Genomic DNA, 18,595 nt, shown 5'->3' with positions numbered 1-18,595 from the left:
GTGTCTCGTCCTGTCTCGGCTACCTCCCTTTCCTTGGGGAAAGCAGCCTAGGTATATAAATAGATAGATAACACCTTAACTGGAAGAGAATAACTGAGTTGTCCTTGCCATGAGATAACCATCAATAATACTAGGTGAATAAGCGTTGTCAGTGTGTGTGTGTCAGTCCACATTTGACTCCTTTAGATTTTGGCGTGCTATACATCAAATGACCCGGAAGGATGAGCCGACAACGATGGTTTAAATTGTAATTACGGAAGGTCAGTTCCAAGCCATGTCATAAAAAGTACCCCCGCTAATACCAATACACTAGTCCTGTATGAGACAGTCCTAGCATGTATTCAATATGGACGGTGGGTGTTAGCGCCGAAGTGGTGACATGTAGAGAGGTGTATGGTATGTAGGAGGACTACTGGGCCTTGAGAGCAGGCTGTGAAGCCTATGCCCAGAGTCGGACACATTAAAAAAAAAAAAAAAAAAAAAAAACACCCACCCCTGCGCATTTTTTTGCCCGATTTTTCTCAAGACATTAAGAACCATCTACAAGTAACACTGCCGGGTGAAGTGAACTGAAATTTCACCTGGGCATGCCCGGTATGTCCTTCCTTAACGGTTTATTTGGATATAACTTTTTATCCTTTTGTAAGTTACTGATGCAAACTGTGTCAGCACTACAAATGAATATATGAAATTAATATCAGTCGGTAATATACAAAATAAATCTGGAGAAAAAAGGTGCTAGGAAGTCTCCTGTTATGGTACCTCTAATATGGCACTGAGTCACACATACACTCCACCTCTGACAATATTGACGGTAGATATCACACCGGCTCCTCTGGCTTGTGTTTGTCTTGTAAACTTTAGAGAGACAGTTCAGGACTGTTGTCGTTACGCTGAGCAAACATGGGATTATCAGTCACGGAGCAGACAGTAGAGGTAGAGGAGGTAGGGGAGGAGGCGAGGGAAGGATATATTGAATTAGAGAATACTAGGCGCCTGCGTGTTGTGATATGGGGGAATGTTCGTTGGCTGCTTTCCTTGTCAGTGTCTCAACAGGCAAGACTTTATGTTTGCATCTAGAGCTGAAATAGGAACCTGGAGTGACAGTGGCGTTCATAGGGTGAGGGAGTTCCTAGTGCTTTCCTTGTTAGCCACGCAAGGCAAGAGAGTGGGAACAGACTAAGGCGTGCCACAAATAAAGAAGCAGCAGAGCGGCTGAGTGGAAGCAGCAAAACTAGGGGTGGGTAAATGTATGCCAAGTTGCAAGTGGAAAATGGGAGTGTGTGTTTACATGCATATTGCTTTACTCACGTAGGCCTAGTCCCAGACGCATGCACTAGCCAGATACAGTGTCGCTGTAGTACTCTTCTGGGAGAGTGTTGACGTTACATACAGATGAAACTTGTTCCTCGCGTTACGTGGGTGTGTTACGGACGTTGATTGTGTGATTTTAGTTGGCAGTGGATACTTAGGGTAGTATTTTCGTTGTTGAAGGTTCCTCAGGATCCCTTCCTTATCAGTAGATATCTGTATCTGCTGTACGTTAATATATTTAAGGAGTAATTATATGTAACTCATGGTTATATTCATAAATCGATATGAACGATATATAAGACAATAGCATGTTGAAATATGCAATATAAATCGTTCAAAGTGCCAGAAAGCTTCCTTAGCTGACGAAGATTTGGTCTTTCGTGAAAAGCACTTTTCTTGAATGATTTATATTGCTTATCACACCTTTACTCTGTTAGCACTTTGGCATGTTTATTGTGGTTTATTCTGGACACTACCTGATGATTGTTAGGGAGGACCTGTATTCTTGAAGAAATAAAGGAATGTTAGTTGTAATCCCTCAAGTTCGAACGCTCCTCTAAGCTGCATATAATAATATGGAACATGGCAGGAATTCAATAAGTAAAGAAGGAGTACTCGGCGAGTGTAACATCCATGCCTGCCAACTGGTTTGGAGGCCTAATAGTTGACTTTACCCTGTGACGTTGGCCTTAGACATATTACCTTCATATTAGGATTATTTCAAGCTTTCCTAACTCTTAACCAAGTTTGATTCATTTCTGATCAAAACTGTCTGAGTAGACTTTTCCCAGTGACCTTGACCTTTGTTTGATTTCTTTTCAATATAAAATATCTTTCTCCTTGTGGATGTTGCTTAACTGGTATATCGGTGCATAAACATGATAATAATTATGTGCATTACCTTAGTGCAGGGGTCTGCAACCTTTGACAGACTGGTGGCCAGAACAGCTCTGTTATTCAGCTGGTGGGCCAGTTATTTTGAACTTGTTAAAGACGACACCTTCCTTCTGCAGTAATATTGATGATAATAATCCATCCACCCATCAACCATCCAATCCTATTTTGCCCCATGAGGAGTATAAGAGCCCGTGGCTAGGCAAGTTGGTACTGACATTTAAGATGAGAGTGACCAGCTTCACTCATCCCTGAATGGCATTATGTGAGCAATAAACCCCAACCATCCCTTGAATATAAACCTTCACCGGTTCAATCTGATTGGAGCGCCGTAATTACTCACTAAATCACCAGGCGCGACATTTTGGTTACCACCCAATGTAGGAAGTGGTTTCCTGGTGTACAGGAAACCATTTGGCTTGTCACTCAGTATAGGGTCACCAATAGGCAGAAGGAAGAGGAAGGAATGAAGGAAAGACAGAAGAGGGAGTGTAAAGTCACCCGCAGGCAGAAGGAAGAGGAAAGACAAGAGGAAGGAAGGAACAGAGGAAAGGGCAGACACCCAAAGTTGCACTACATCAAGTGAGTGGATGGTGAACGCCCCCACCTACCAATTAACAATAATAATAATCATCATCATCATCATCATCATCACCATCAATCATCATCATCATCATCATCATCATTCGCACCTCCCTTCCCACCCAAGGGCAGGGTGAGGAGTAGTAGTAATAATAATAATAATAAATGATAATCATAATAATACTGATACTACTACTACTACTACTAATAATAATAATAATAATAATATGAAAATACAAGAATACACGTTAATAAAAAGTTAAGAATAACATTTACTCGAGTATATTACCTAAAATTATACTGAGTACAATTTTTATCACATTAGTGTATTAGAAACAAAAGAAATAAAGATATTTCTTTTCAGATCATCATTATTTACTAAAAATAACGCATGCATGTTATTTTTTTATAGCACAAGCCAAATTATTGTATTGGGCAATAATTTTTGCCCATCTGGCAGTGCTGGATCGCTGAGCGCTGGGTGCAGCACGTCATTGCCTCCTAATCTGAGCTCAAGTCTGTTCGAATACACACTTTTTCGAACAAACATACGTTATCTAGTGTTTGCCATAGTGAATAACAGCCAGTAAGACTTAATGGTTTTTCGCTTACTGGGCAAGTGAAAAACGGGAATATTTTTGTAAGTTTGTGAAGCATACTGGCAGGCTGGGTCAGGCTCGCTGGCAGTAGGTTGCCGGACCCTGCCTTAGTGTTATGGAGCAGTGCGTTTACTAAGCACATTCATTTTCGTCAGACATAATGCAAATAATCTCCTGAAATGCATTAATGGCTGATGCAACTTTAAGCAGCGAATCCTCAAGGAGTATAGTTAAGAGCCGGGGAGGGATGGAGGGCAGGGTGGGATAGCAAGTTTAGTGAATTCCCCTTAACCGCGGGGCGTCACTTTTGTGATGCTTGGGAGCAAGGGATCATACCGCGGGGGATAGCTTTTGTGATTCTGTGTTATTTTGAATTCACCCGGGCTTCCAAGTGGGGGCTTGTATCATCTATCAGTACTGCCAATGTCCAACACTAGTCAGCACTCCTAATCTCATCTGTACTCCCATCCATTGTTGACAATTTAGCCATTTCTCCCTGTTCTTGACTCACCACCCAACCCACCCACCATTACCCTATCCTCTCGCCTGCCCGGCCGTGCTACGCTAAGTAAATCTTCCCTGGAATTTTTCACTGATTTCATCCATTGAAATAAGCCCTATGTCCTATTCTTATACCAAATAATATATACAAGAAAGAAATAAGGTAAGTGAGAGCGCCATACACCTGGAATTGGCTAATTATCACCTGACAACACCTCACGTGCACTCGTTCGCTAATTTTCGCTGTTTTTTTCCCCTTGAAATATGCCGTATAATCTATTTTCGTAATAAATATACATGTAAGGAGGGAAGGGAGAAGCCTAAGTGATATTTACATTCACCTGGAACTACCTAATTTATAATGTGTTGTCTAGATTTCCTGCCAATCATATCAGTGCTAGACAAAGCTGTTTCAAGATATAACATTGGTAGCTCTGATATATATATCTCCTAAGTAGGCCTCTAATCTATATTCGTAATAAATATACATGTAAGGAGGGAAGGAGAAGCCTAAGTGATATTTACATTCACCTGGAACTACCAAATTTATAATGTATTGTCTAGATTTCCTGCCAATCATATCAGTGCTAGACTTAGCTGTTTCAAGAAGTAATATTGGTAACTCTGAATAACCCCTAGCAGGCCTCCAGGCTGGTCCTCCGTTAGTTCACTCTCATCTTCCGAAGTGAGAGTACGTATGTTTCTTCTTGCTGACTTCAAGGCCTTTTTTCACCCCCATGCAAATGGCCCTGTGACCTTTACCCCCTACTAAACCTCGTGTGGAAAGAGGTAAAGGGCTGGCAATTGATAAAAGAGTGACTACGATCTTTCTATTGAGTAAAACAGTGCAAGTGGAATTGTAAATAATGTGTAAATAATGTGTAAACAGCAAGTGAAAGTAATGAATGTAAATATACGTGAACAATGGAAAATAGTTTTATAAGTTATTTCAAGTGACAGTGCACAACACAGTGTAAATAAAATAGAAATGTAAATAACGTAAATAAAATAGAGAACGTAAATAGAAATGCAAATGAGTAGTATTATAAGAATACGAGTATATACCCTAGGAGTAATGAAAGTGAAAGTTTCACTCTAGTATGTCTGAATGCTATGAGTTATGAGAGTGAAGATGAAAGTGACATTCACTCTCAATGCCAGTATACAGGATGAGAAAGTGAATGCTACGTATTTTACTGAAAGAAATTGAATCCCTACAGTGACAATAAACTAATACTACTGAAGGAAACTTATGGATAAAGACTGTATATATATATAAGTGTTATATAGTAATAGAAATATAAAGTGTGAGGGGTTTTATGAATAATAAATGACAGACTACCAAGAGCGAACTAGTGGCAGTGCGACGATCAGACGCGCTCGTAATTTCCATTGCTTTCACAGTGTTTTATTTTTTGAGTATGGATCCCAAACTACTTGAAAATTGTAGAATAGTGTTTATAGTGTTTGTATCTGGCTGTGGTAATCATATTACGGTTTGTCGGGAAGTGTAAAGTGGAGACTTCGTTACCCTACTTCAGAGGTCTCCACAAGTCCTACGGTAACCGACGAAGGCTCAACAATCATTCCAGGAGAAAGCTGAAGGTATGTGCCATAAGCATATATAATTTTATTATTCTAGGACTAATAACTGATTTTTGGCAAATATTTTTTGAGAGTCTGTCGGAGCCCAAATAACCCTGGGGCACACGCAAGTCATTGGTAAACAAGCCCGCGGTGTAGGGGTTAAACACCATGAAAAGGGTGGTGTGGAATAATTGCTTGCAGGACGTGGGAGTGGATGGATAGAAATAGTTTATCCCTTCGCTTCGAGAAGACATTTATAAGATTAATAATTTCGTCTTAAGGTAGCTAGCATTTAATAAGAACGTCATTGTACGTAAAGAGTAAGGATGATGTACTGGTGAGGTAAAAGTTTATGCCTTTCGCACAAGCCTCCGTTGGGAAGAGGAGCGAATGCTTCCCCTGTGGAAAAGGGATTACAGGGCGGTACTGCTATTGGGTGAGAGTGAGATTGGAGAAAAAATTTCTCCAAGTGAATAGATTTGTCTGACGGCCATCATACCAGCACAATCGTAAAGACTTGTCATACGTATTGGTAATACAGAACCGATCTATCCTTGTTTCTTTTTTCTTTTCTTTTTTTTTCTTTTTTTTGTCGCGGTGGTGTGGTGGTAGTTTATTATTTTTATCGGATACAGTAGTAATCATAGTGTAGGTGTTTCATGCCATTTTCTGCTAGGCGACAGAATTGGTTCTCTGGCTTTATCGACGGAACCATTGTCACAAAACAGACTTTGTAGTTACTTGTAGAGAAGTTATATATATTAGACTTGTGGACGAGCGGTTGTTATACTTGAGTTTTTTTGTAAGTAGATAATCTTGGTTCCCTTTTGTCATGCAATGACAGGAGAGGTAAAGAAGAGTATGGGACTATTTTTATTTGTCTTGGAAATATTAGCAGAGTCTCTCACACACGAGTGAGTATAAGTAGAGTCCAGCTAGCTCCCTCCCTGTCTCTCTCTCTCTCTCTCTCCCCCAAGTTGCTAAGCCTTTCTCCCCACAACCTGCCGATTGTATGGGCTCTTTCCTTCTCAGCTCTCTTTCCTAAATTCTGGTGAAACAGGAGTCGTGTCACGTGTGTTCCCTGTGGTTGGAAAGTTCTAGAAGCCTGTGTATGAGTATGTGTGTATGTGTGTGTATGGTCACTAGGCTTTGTTCACCTGGTGTATCGCTGACAAACTAACTGCATCATCTCCTGACTGGCTACTTCGTAATCTATCGTCAGCTTTTCCTCAGTGTAACTTGCAAGATCATTTCCCATTCCCAGGCTCGCATAGAGCTGTCTATCTGTCTATTTATCTATCTATCTATTATGATTTGTAATTATAATATGGAGTCCTAACAAATGCTCGGTACACGGCACTGGAGGTCCTCCTGACAGCAATCATCATTGACATATGCTAATCTATTAGTATATAATATTGATTATAATATTGTATACATATAACATTCATAGTAAATAGCAATTATCCAGTAATATTACATTTTAAAGAAGTTGTATACATATTTGAGTAAATGCAATGGTTGTTGTATAACATTTTGTAAGATGTGTATGTATAACAGACATACGCATATAATTGTGCAATGGTAATACTGCTAGGTTATACATTACATATTGAGTTATCCCTTTAGTAATGTCTAATATTTCACCTAACTTGTATGATGATACTGGTAATACAGAATTGTGGTATAATGGTATGACTTTACAAAATATTGTAGTAATATTGTGGTAATACATAATTGTAATATTTTATGAATCGTTACATAATATTGTGGTAATGCATAATTGTGTTGGCCTTATAATTGTAGTTACATTTTGTTAATGCAACTGTTACATAAGTGTCTTGGCCTTATAATTGTAGTTAAAGTTACATAAAAGTTACATCTTGTTAATGCAACTGTTACATAATTGGCAAAGTGTAACATAATGCAATCGTTTGTCGTTACATAATTGTTACTTATCGTTTGTAGTTACGTAATTGTAGTTAAAGTTACATAAAAGTTACATCTTGTTAATGCAACTGTTACATAAATGGTACATATTGTTTGTAGTTACATAATTGTAGCAAGTGTAACATAATGGAATCGTTTGTCGTTACATAATTGTTACATATCGTTTGTAGTTACATAATTGTAGCAAGTGTAACATAATGCAATCGTTTGTCGTTACATAATTATAATATGGAGTTACATAATTGTTACATATCGTTTGTAGTTACATAATTGTAGCAAGTGTAGAGTGTCGCCTGCTTTTGTAGAAATTCACTGTTGATTCGAAGACGAGGTGCGTTCTTTTCGCTGCTACCAAATGTCATAAAACAGACTTTGTAGTTACTTGTAGAGAAGTTATATATATTAGACTTGTGGACGAGCAGTTGTTATACTTGAGTTTTTTTGTAAGTAGATAATCTTGGTTCCCTTTTGTCATGCAATGACAGGAGAGGTAAAGAATAGTATGGGACTATTTTTATTTGTCTTGGAAATATTAACAGAGTCTCTCACACACGAGTGAGTATAAGTAGAGTCCAGCTAGCTCCCTCCCTGTCTCTCTCTCTCTCTCTCTTTCTCTCTCTCTCTCTCTCTCCCAAGTTGCTAAGCCTTTCTCCCCACTACCTGCCGATTCTATGGCCTCTCTCCTTCTCAGCTCTCTTTCCTAAATTCTGGTGAAACAGGAGTCGTGTCACGTGTGTTCCCTGTGGTTGGAAAGTTCTAGAAGCCTGTGTGTGAGTATGTGTGTATGTGTGTGTATGGTCACTAGGCTTTGTTCACCTGGTGTATCGCTGACAAACTAACTGCATCATCTCCTGACTGGCTACTTCGTAATCTGTCGTCAGCTTTTCCTCAGTGTAACTTGCAAGATCATTTCCCATTCCCAGGCTCGCATAGAGCTGTCTATCTGTCTATTTATCTATCTATCTATTATGATTTGTAATTATGATATGGAGTCCTAACATCATTAATCTTCAGCAACTTCAAATCGCTGGCCGTTGTCGTTTTATTTATCATTGACAAATAGTTTTATTTATCTTACCATCATAATATTTACTTACCGAGTTGCTTCCCTTGATGGAGTCATGGTTTTAGATGCCTTGACTTCCACTATGGAAACTTTGACTTTTAGATAGTTATTATAATGATAAAATTCATTATAATAACTGCTATAACCCACGTATAGTACATTTGGGTTGTAATAGGTAAGACATTGAATGTATGTATATTTGTACTGTATGTATACACACACACACACACACACACACACACACACACACGAGAGAGAGAGAGGGAGAGAGAGAGAGACATTCCCTACGAGAAAAATGAAAGTTACATTCTTCAGCTGAAGGCGGTGACACACGGGAGGCACTTGGTGTCGCATAAAACTGTCAAAAGATGAACCTTTAGCTGTATTGGCCTTGGAAACGCGTGTGTAATGGCATATTGTATTACAGCTTAAGAAATTACTTTTTGCCTCTTCTGCAATATTCACTGCTTAAATAATGCCCCCCCCCCCTTTTTTTTTTCAGTCAGCCTGACATGTGCTGTTAACTTGTGAATTGATTTTTTGGTTAAAATGTGTATATTCGTAGTTGGGAGAGGATGCCGGAGGAATAGATGTATACTCCTTTCATCTCGAAAATCAATGTGTTTTGCATAGAATATCACTACTGTGTTTTCGTGTAGTGGACATCAACAGTGCAGTCTGTTTTCCACTATAAATAACACGTCTTTAATAGTAAAATACACACGAGAGTCACTATTCTGTTCTGTTTGTTCAATTTTTAAAATTTATTTTCTAAAACGAAGACAAAAGACTTGAGAGTTGCTTCAACTTAACAGGAGTATTTTAATCTTGCAGGCAAGTCCATCTAGTTTATTACTAATCTCTGTCGGCAAAAACTGTGCTGAAAGAAATTAAAAAGTGTTTATGTAAGTCATTAATCCTCTCCCAAACACGCGATTGAGTAGCAACAAAAAAAAAAAAAAAGCGTGTGTGTGTGTGTGTGTGTGTGTGTCTGAGAGAGAGAGAGAGAGAGAGAGAGAGCTACAATGATGAAACTAATTGTCACTGATCCAGCATCCCACAAGCACGTCACTCAGAGGCGTATCTCGGGGGATTAGGATGCTCCTTTCCACTTAACCGTAGTAATATATGTTGTATAATTTACCATGACATATTATTCTCTTTTGTGGTACTATAATTACTTTTATTGAATCACTGTGTTTAGCATAAATGACATACGATGATATTGGTACACTAGTGCATGTCAGATCACTTGCTAAAACCGCCTCAAAGAAACTTGGATTATTGTACAGAGTCCGTAACTTCTTCGCCGAAGAGCAGTTAGCTATAATTTATAAGTCATGTGCGCTTTCAGCTTGAATATTGCTCACCCTTGTGGAATGGTTGTGGAGAGGTTGCATTAAGACAACTAGACAAAATTCAGATTAAAGCTGTTAGAATCATTAGCAACCCTGCTATTACATATAAACTACCTCCCCTGCAAGTAAGAAGGAATGTTGCCTCCCTTGCATTATTTTACAGATATTTTTTTGGCCAATGCTCAGACGAAGTTGCGTCCATGGTGCCACCTCTCCATGCCTTCCCTCGTGCTACACGGGCATCTGGTAGCGCTCATGACTGGAATGTCACTCAGCCATATTGCAGAACTACTGCATATCAGAATTCTTTCATTCCCCGAACTGCATCTTTCTGGAACTCGCTTCCCCAGAGTTGTTTCCCTCCAAATTTCAACCTACAACTGTTCAAGTCTAACTGTTACAGATATTTTATGAACAGAGGACACCAATAATCTGGTGTATGGATTATTTTATTTTTACTCATTGTTTTTTCTTCCTCCGTTCTGTTAGTTATAAAAAAAAATTGTATATGAAAATTATATCTGTTAAAAGCATTGGGATTTACGACTATTTATGCGTTATATTCTCGCTGCATACATGCAATTCGTCATATAAGAGGAGTAACTCAAATAACATTAATGGAGAAGAACAGGGTAACGCCACAAGCGCAAAATTTCATTAATTGGGAACAAAAGCGTTCGGGGGCCGAGTGCTAATCACCCGTCACAAGCTACAGCAAACCAGTTTGACGAAAATGTTTATACGGTATCTGTTGCTGAGATGGTGACCAAAATGCAGTTTTATATGTGGAGGCCGTCATTTCGTTGTCATTGCTCAAATCCTCACTAAAAGTTAATAACTTCTGGCCATTCATATAGTATTTCCTGAACGTTTGGTGAAAACTCGTCCACAAATTCTCGAGATATTTTGGGAACACACACACACACACACACACACACACACACACACACACACACACACACACACACACACACACACACACACACACACACACACACACGCCGACAAAAGCATTATTGCCTTGCCTTGCTAAAGGCGGGTGATAATGAAGAGATGCCCTGGATCTTCACTGCACAGGAACAGTCTCCAGTTATATCAGTACGGCCAGCACACTGTTGCCAGTGGGGCTTGAACAACATTCGTGCCCACCCACCTGTATCACGGTTACCTAGACAGGTGGCTGTGACTCTGTCATCTAGAGATGTACCGATACCATAATTTTGACCGATACCGATACCACAAAACTGGACCGATACCGATACTACTACCGATACCGATACCAGTGAGGCAGGGTGGTGCCTGCCTAGGGTTGTAAAATTCCCAGGAATTTTGAACTCGGAAACTTTCCAGGGGAATTTTGGGAATTTATTGGAAATGTTGGGAATATTCGGGAACTTTCAGAATGTTTTGAACGCCTTAAAAATTATAAAAGAAAAGAGGTGGCCCCTTATTCCTGAGGAGAATTAAAAGTCATGTGTAAAGAAAAATGTTTATTTCAATCCAAATATAACTTCCTAAGCTTTAGATAACCTTATCTCAAAATGTGTGGCGTTATTCAGTATGTAAGCTGAAAACCTTGTTTGTAAACTAAAATTTTACTCAAAACTGGTACCTTACAGTAATATGTAAGCAGAATAAGAAAGCAAAACTTATCATTAATTATCACCGGCTATGCCATGCAAGTTAGAACAATAGAGCAGATTGTCTCAATTTTTCACTACATTTATTTCTCACTTTGTTGTTCGGTAACTTCGGTTTCCTCTGAATCAGATGACAATGCATCTTCCATCACTTCACTGTCTGAATCCATTTCACTGGTGCAGATGGTTAAACTTTTCCCGTCCATGTCATCTTCAAACAGTTTGAGATTAGCACGAATGGCCACCAACTTTTCCACTCGATCATTGGTAAGTCTGTTTCGCAGTTTGGTGTGTGTGTTTCCATACATAGACCAGTTTCTCTCTGATGAAGCGGATGTCGGCGGTATCTGTGAGAGAATACTTGCTATTGATGATACTGGTTCCGAGCTGCAGAGCCCTTTCCACCAAGTTGCTTTTGAAACATGCACAGCTGACTTCCAGACACCATCTGATTTCCAAATACCATCTTTGGCACGAAATTTTGCCAGGCTTCCCAGCACTTCACCAACGTCAAGATTCATATGAATGGCCATAGATGATATGACAGAATATGCACTGCCAACTTGTTCTTCATCAATGTCTTGTCCTTGGCGCACAGGATCAAGGATGTTTGCTGCTGCATGTATTGGCTTTATGCAAAACTGCATTCGGTTCTCAGTATATGTTGTCACAGATGCCTCTTCTGATTGGAGTAAAGGTGATGAAGGAAGAGCTGCAGTTATTTTCTGCTTCAATCCAGCAAAGAGACGTGGTACATCTGAGAGCACTGCATCATTTTTTTCTATTTCCTGGATAGCAGAGGCAATAGGCTCTAGAATGGCCAGTGAGCTACTTACACGCATCCAGAAAACTTCGTTGTCTAAAATCAACTTGCGTATGTCCTTATCTACACTGAGACTTTCCATGATGACCAACTCCTGCAAGGCCTCTTTTCCTTCAGTTAGACTGTTCAACATCAGGACTATGCCTCCCCACCTTGTTTTACTTGGAAGTTTATGAGATGAGTTTTTGCCTTTGAGTTTTTGCTTAGAGGAAAAAGTTGAAGACTGTATCTAATTGATATATATATATATCCCTAAATTGCTTTACTTATTAATACACAGAAAATTTTGTGAAAAATGTGAACATTCCTGAAAATTCCCAAAATTCCCGGGCCCTGAAAATTCCCGGAAAGATTCCCTGGAAAGTTTCCATTTTCCCGGAAACTTTCTCACCCTTTGCAACCCTATGCCTGCCGTCTGAGGGCTGTGGCAGGGCCCCGAGCTGCTGATGCGAGGCTACCAACCTGTCTCGTACATGTCCATGGTGGCAGATGTGGCTCATTACCAAAGAATGTACTGTATTACTATGCACCATGTACTCAGAATAATTGGATATTACCAGTAATTTATTTTTCATCCCTACAAAACATCCAAATTCTGTTTAACAAAATAACTTCCAGTGAGTAATATGCCGCGCACTAAATTCCTTTTAAGTATCGGTAGTATCGGCAGAAAATCAGCCGATACCGATTCCGATACCGATCCTCTAAAAATGGGCCGATACCACCGATACCGATACCGATACATCGGTACATCTCTACTATCATCTTTTTCCATCCACGCCTCCGGAACCCCACCACATCACTATATCTCATCTTCTGTTCCTCGTCCTTGAACGCATCTCCCCTCACCCTCTCCTATACGTTCCTCACCTCATCTGATCCCCTTTGCTCTTATTCCTCCCCTCCCCCCCCATTCCTCTTACTTTTGTCTTCATCCATCCGACCCTTCACCCGAGAGGGCCGGGTTATATTCCCGGGACAGATATAAGACTTTCAGACAAGGTCTTAATTACCCCAGCCTGTTCGTATCTAGATGTGAAATACGAACCTGCATTGTGAAATCGATGGTAACATGTATTAGTCTGGGGTAAGATTAGGGTTTAACAAAACTTGATTATCCTGGTTAATGACCCTCGTGTAATGCATAGACATTAATCTGGGTAATTATCTTCCCATCCTACCCAGCCTCGTATTACATTGTTCCACCCAACTCTGTGAATTCAAGCCTTTCTCCACCCCACCCTTTTCTCATTCTCTTCCGTCTCACATCCTATTCATTCCTATCTCGTACTGATATTTTTGGCCTTGTTGCGTCCTATGTTACCTTCTCGTCTCCCACCACCTCTTCCAGTTTCTTTCCGCCTCATCCTGCCCCCTGCTCACCGAACTTTGCTTCTCATCTTACGCCATCCAACTCCTGATACACTTAACCTCACCCTGCACCTTCCTATATCACCCTTCCCCCTTTCATTGCCCTGTCTTACCTTTCTCTGCTCCTTCAGTTCACTCAATTCCTCGTCCCACAGTTCATTCCTCTTCATATCAACCTACTTTTCTCAATTCCTAACCTCAACACATTGATTACATTGCACCTACACAATTTATTCTTCCTCACATCTTACTTTACCAAACTCGTATTCCTCACCAAAATACCCTACTGCTTTCCTCATCCCTCTCGATCCTGCTGATTGCAGGATTTCTCTCCCCATCTCATACTCATCGTAGACACCCTTCCTCTAATTACTTCTCACACACCCTATTTGTTTACCCACCTCACACTTCCGCATTACGCCGCTGCTCTCATCACCTCCCTGCCACTTTATAAGACATCACCCCATCCATCCCACACTGATCCAGCTTTATTTATTTATCATTTTACCAACCCCACCCCACCCGTCCCGCATCACGCAAGTCCTATGCATAGTTGGAACCCCGCCCCCCCCAACTCACACCAACCCAACTCTATATACCTCTGTACCAACTACCAACCCCACTCCATCCCACCCCACCCCACCCCTCTGCCATCCCAGAACGCTCTAGTGTCATTAATATATCACTGGATCCTTCCCACCCCAACCCACCCAACTCAGCGTGCCCACTCAATAAATAGACTCCCAGTCACTGCCTCACTCACCCTCACCTCTGACATTGACTGACTGGCTTTGGGGTCGCTCACAGATTGGAACCAGGCGGGCAGATGGCAGGGGCAGGCAAATGTTCTGACGAGTTTCTTGAATGGAGCCGCCATTCCCTTTGATGCTGGAGTTGGCAAGACTCAGGTAGCCTTCATTAGGATATAGGACACGGTTTAGTTTTGATTATTGCCAGCAGGAGTTCTGGACGCTGTGACATAAGGCGGCTGAGTTTTGATTACTTCCAGGAAGACTGACTGACTTTGAAACGTTACAGGTATATTAAAGACGTCGAAATTTGCTTACATTTAGTTGGACGCTGACACATTAGAATAAGATGGCCAGGTGTTCACAACCCTTAGCAAGATTTACGTACGGTGGCACGTATGGAGGCAAGTTTTGATTATATTAGAAAAGTTTGTTAAGGTACTAGACCCTTTAGATTCATGACATAAAGAACACTTTTCTTTTCTTTTTTTTAGCTGGGTTTAAGTAAGTTGAGATAAAAGGCTGATGAATTTTACTTACATGTAGAAGGTTGATCAGGGAATTGGATGGTTGCATGTTGATTACTTCCGGAATTTAGATACAGGAAGAAAAAGAGCAGCAGGAAACTTTGTACCGGTTTATAGTAGGATATAAGTCAACTTGGGTTTTAATTCTTCTCTTACCGGTTAGACATATTGTGAAGTAAGGAGGCTGGATATTGTATACAGTTAGGCCAAAAAGCCAACAAGGATGTTAGAGGGTTGCGTTTTTATTATTTTCAAGAAGATTAAAGTACATTTGGGTATACGAGTAAGACGGCTTGGTGCGGATTACTATAAGGAGGATTTATTTGGCAAAAGACATCCAGGATACATTATATTATCACTTAGTAGACTCTATTTTATTTAGCATTTCTGAGGACTTTGATTCGGTAAATATAGATTTAGGGATATATCTGTCTATAGCAAGATGCATTAATCCTGTAAGAGGCGACACACAAACAAATCGTCTCCATGTCTCCCTGTCTTCAGCCTTTTTGCTGCCCTCTTCCCAACTCATATACTTCTCTCATATACCTCTCAACTTCATCCCTCCATCTCATCCTCGGTCTCCCCCTCCCTCTCCTCCCCTCCATCTCACTCACATACACTTCCCTTGTTATTTTGTCAGTCACTCTCCTATCCACATGGCCAAACCACCTTAATATATTTCTCCTAACGCTGTCTATCACATTCACATCCACACCACAATGCTTATTCACTTTCTCATTTGTTAGCTTGTCTCTCCTTATAATTTTCTTTGCTCCTCTCAGATAACTCGTTTCCAATGCTCTCACTCTTGACTTGAGTCCTTCCAACAAGATCCAAACTGCGCTTCTTACATTAGACTGAGGATCACAATATTGTCATGCGGCGACATTTTTACTTCCATACTCACTTCCTTATTTCTTATCATTACTTTCAATGAACCGGCAACCGTATAACATAATAACTGCATATAGCGCAGCTGGAATCTGCAAATCAAACGCCTTCACTCAACAGCAAAATACAAGGCTTTCCTCTCCTAATGACAAAAAAAAAATAGCTTTATATAAACAGGTTAATAACTGTACGTGATTATGCTTCCCGGTAATCGAATATTGATGACTGTAATAATGCGGTAGGTGTTGAAGTGTTTTTTTTTTTTTTTTTTTCTTCAGCGTACCCTGTGTGTTCTCATGAGGGCACGAGCCTGCTGCACACTGTTGCCTGAATCAAATAAGGACCGAGTTATAGACAGCATAGTAGATTTCGTAACACCCGTTCCTTGGCGATTTATTTTGCATATAACACTTTATAAACGGGCCTGTTCACCCTGACGCCGAATCGGATAAGGACCGAATTATAGGTGGCACAGAAGCTTTCCTAACACCTCTTCAGTGACGATTTATTTTTCATATAACACCTTAACATTCTCTTGCAAGCTGTTCGTGTCCTTCATCGACCCCAGTAACACACAGGAAGATATTGAGGTAGATATAGCACAGTAAATCGTCAAGCAAGAAGTGTTGAGAATTTTTAAGCGTCACCTAAATGCTGAGGTAAGTTGTTCCTTCGTATAGGCCTACAAGTAGGTCGAGATGAAAATTCCCACAACACCCGTCTTCATTAGATCACGTTCTGGCCAACCCGTCTCTCACCGACAGACAAACTGCACATGACAGAGAGACAAGGTTCTCCCAGAGCGTGACCCAGTGAACCAGCGTGTTCTTTTTCCACTTCATATCCCGACCTACACTATCGGACAGTTTACATCAGGATATGTCTGGTTATGGCCTGGGTGTGGAGACTCCCTTAGCATTGGCTACCTCTCCCGGGAAATCTCTGCAGTTTTGAGTTGTTTTTCTTCTATGTGTCTTTTTCTCTGGTGCCACAACATGTGAGGGGTGGCCTCGACAAAGGACCTCTATAGAGTTGTTTTCCTTACTTAGTAACGACGCCTCTTCCTGCGCCACATCACCTCCCTCTGTTACAGTTTCTCGCACCTTATCACACCATTGCGTTCTCCGCCTGTTCCTCCTTTATATAGTCAGCCACATCATTCACGCACTTTCTTAGTCAGTCTCTCACTCTCCATTCACCTAATTATAACAATAATAATAATATGATTATTGTTATTATTATAAATATGTTATTATTATTGTTATTCTTATTATTATTATCTGAGCTTTCGAACAACATCAATGCCTACATCATATTATCACAATTATTTTTACTTATCCATCTATCCCTCTTCTTCACTCCATGAAACACTTGTAAGGTAACTTGTTCTATCTCCTCTCTCGCAGTGTTAAATTTGTTTTATTCCGTAATATTTTCATCAGTTGCAAATTACCAGCATAGGCCTAGCATCACTCTGTCTAGCATTGTGTTTGTCGTACCGGGTATAAATCTATAATCTGTCTATAAGCATTCTTTCTCACCTCACTGAACATATGACAATCATTTGGTAATTGTTTTATATTGCTTACCCCTTTCAGTGTAATGATGTACTTATTTTCACACCTGTCATCTTCATACAATTTTAACTTTTTGATGAGACTTTTCGAACCGGAGGGATGATATAAAGTCGTGATCAACCCCCTTACTATAGGAATTAAACAAAATAGTTGAGTAAAACTGTCGTATAGCAAGCCTGAGTCAAATGAACAACACGCCATCATTGTAGAGAAGCTACGATGAAATGGCGAACTTCTGTATGAGTTTGCTGCGCGGTGAATGACTCAGAAGGAAAACAGGCTAGTGCATATGTGGTTAAATGTAAAAGAAGAACATTACCAGTGTGCACGTCATATTTTTCCATCATCTGCCTGAAAGAAATTACGAGTTCTGTACCTCAGCTTCACAGAGGAAAACTCGGGTCTCAGTCATTTCCCCGGAGTTTCTTGGCATAAATCTTCTGGTGGAACATTTTCAAATCTCCAGCCTCAGTAATGATTGTGTGGGTAATATCAGTCCTTCATATTAAGACGCGGTGGTGGACCAGTCCTGAGATTGGATATGCAGAGTAAAAAATAAATATATCTTAGGGATTTCGATACTCGCTGTGCTGCTTATTTTCGAACATAAGACGAGGAAACTTGAAGCACGTACTGCTTATTCTGCCTCATTCTCCAGACTTTTATTGCCATTCAAAGGGGGGAAAAGTGTCTCTGGCTAGCCAAACCTTTCATTTTTCAGCTTACACTATCTTCAGTTATACATTCAGTTATATATTGTTAAAGATGATAAGATAGTCAGGTGATTGTGCCGAGTTGGAAGATGGAGGAACTGGGTTTTTGAGGCATTAAGAGTAATAACGTTCCTTCTGCCATACACTATACTAAGAGTCAGTCCATAAAATAGGTGCGCCAAACCCTCATTCCGTAATTGTTGTAGTGACCATTGTGATGGACGCTGTGAGAAGAGGGGGGAAAAAAATGAAAGGTGGTCATTAGCATACGAGTGCACAGGGCTAGATGTACTGCTCAGAAAGTCATTGGTGAACAGCAGGAAAAGAGTAGGTGAAAGGACTAAGCCATGATGAATATAGCTACTGATAGTTTTAAAGGAACAGTGACCGACCGTGAGTGCAACTATATACCGACCAAAGCGGAAACATGACGCCAAAGAAAATATGAGA

The 18,595-nt window shown here is 40.3% G+C and overlaps 1 protein-coding gene across 1 annotated transcript; it reads right to left on the bottom strand.

Annotated features, from left to right (window-relative positions):
* Nucleotides 1-11,574: 11,574 nt before the first annotated feature.
* LOC145406343 (uncharacterized) lies at nt 11,575-12,447 on the bottom strand. Its single transcript, XM_080277504.1, has one exon. It carries the CDS (start codon nt 12,445-12,447, stop codon nt 11,575-11,577), a length of 873 nt encoding a protein of 290 aa, XP_080133630.1.
* Nucleotides 12,448-18,595: the final 6,148 nt, after the last annotated feature.

The sequence above is a fragment of the Coenobita brevimanus genome, chromosome 70 (assembly GCF_032717465.1).
Source record: "Coenobita brevimanus isolate Jiangsu-jjx chromosome 70, ASM3271746v2, whole genome shotgun sequence".
In the NCBI taxonomy this organism is placed as follows: domain Eukaryota; kingdom Metazoa; phylum Arthropoda; class Malacostraca; order Decapoda; family Coenobitidae; genus Coenobita; species Coenobita brevimanus.
Note: the sequence above shows the minus strand (reverse complement) of the source record. Positions and strands in the feature narration are given on the sequence as shown.

Bases quoted from the DNA above. Each gene is read 5' to 3' on its own strand.
- LOC145406343 (XM_080277504.1), bottom strand. From the start codon at position 12,447: ATGTTGAACAGTCTAACTGAAGGAAAAGAGGCCTTGCAGGAGTTGGTC.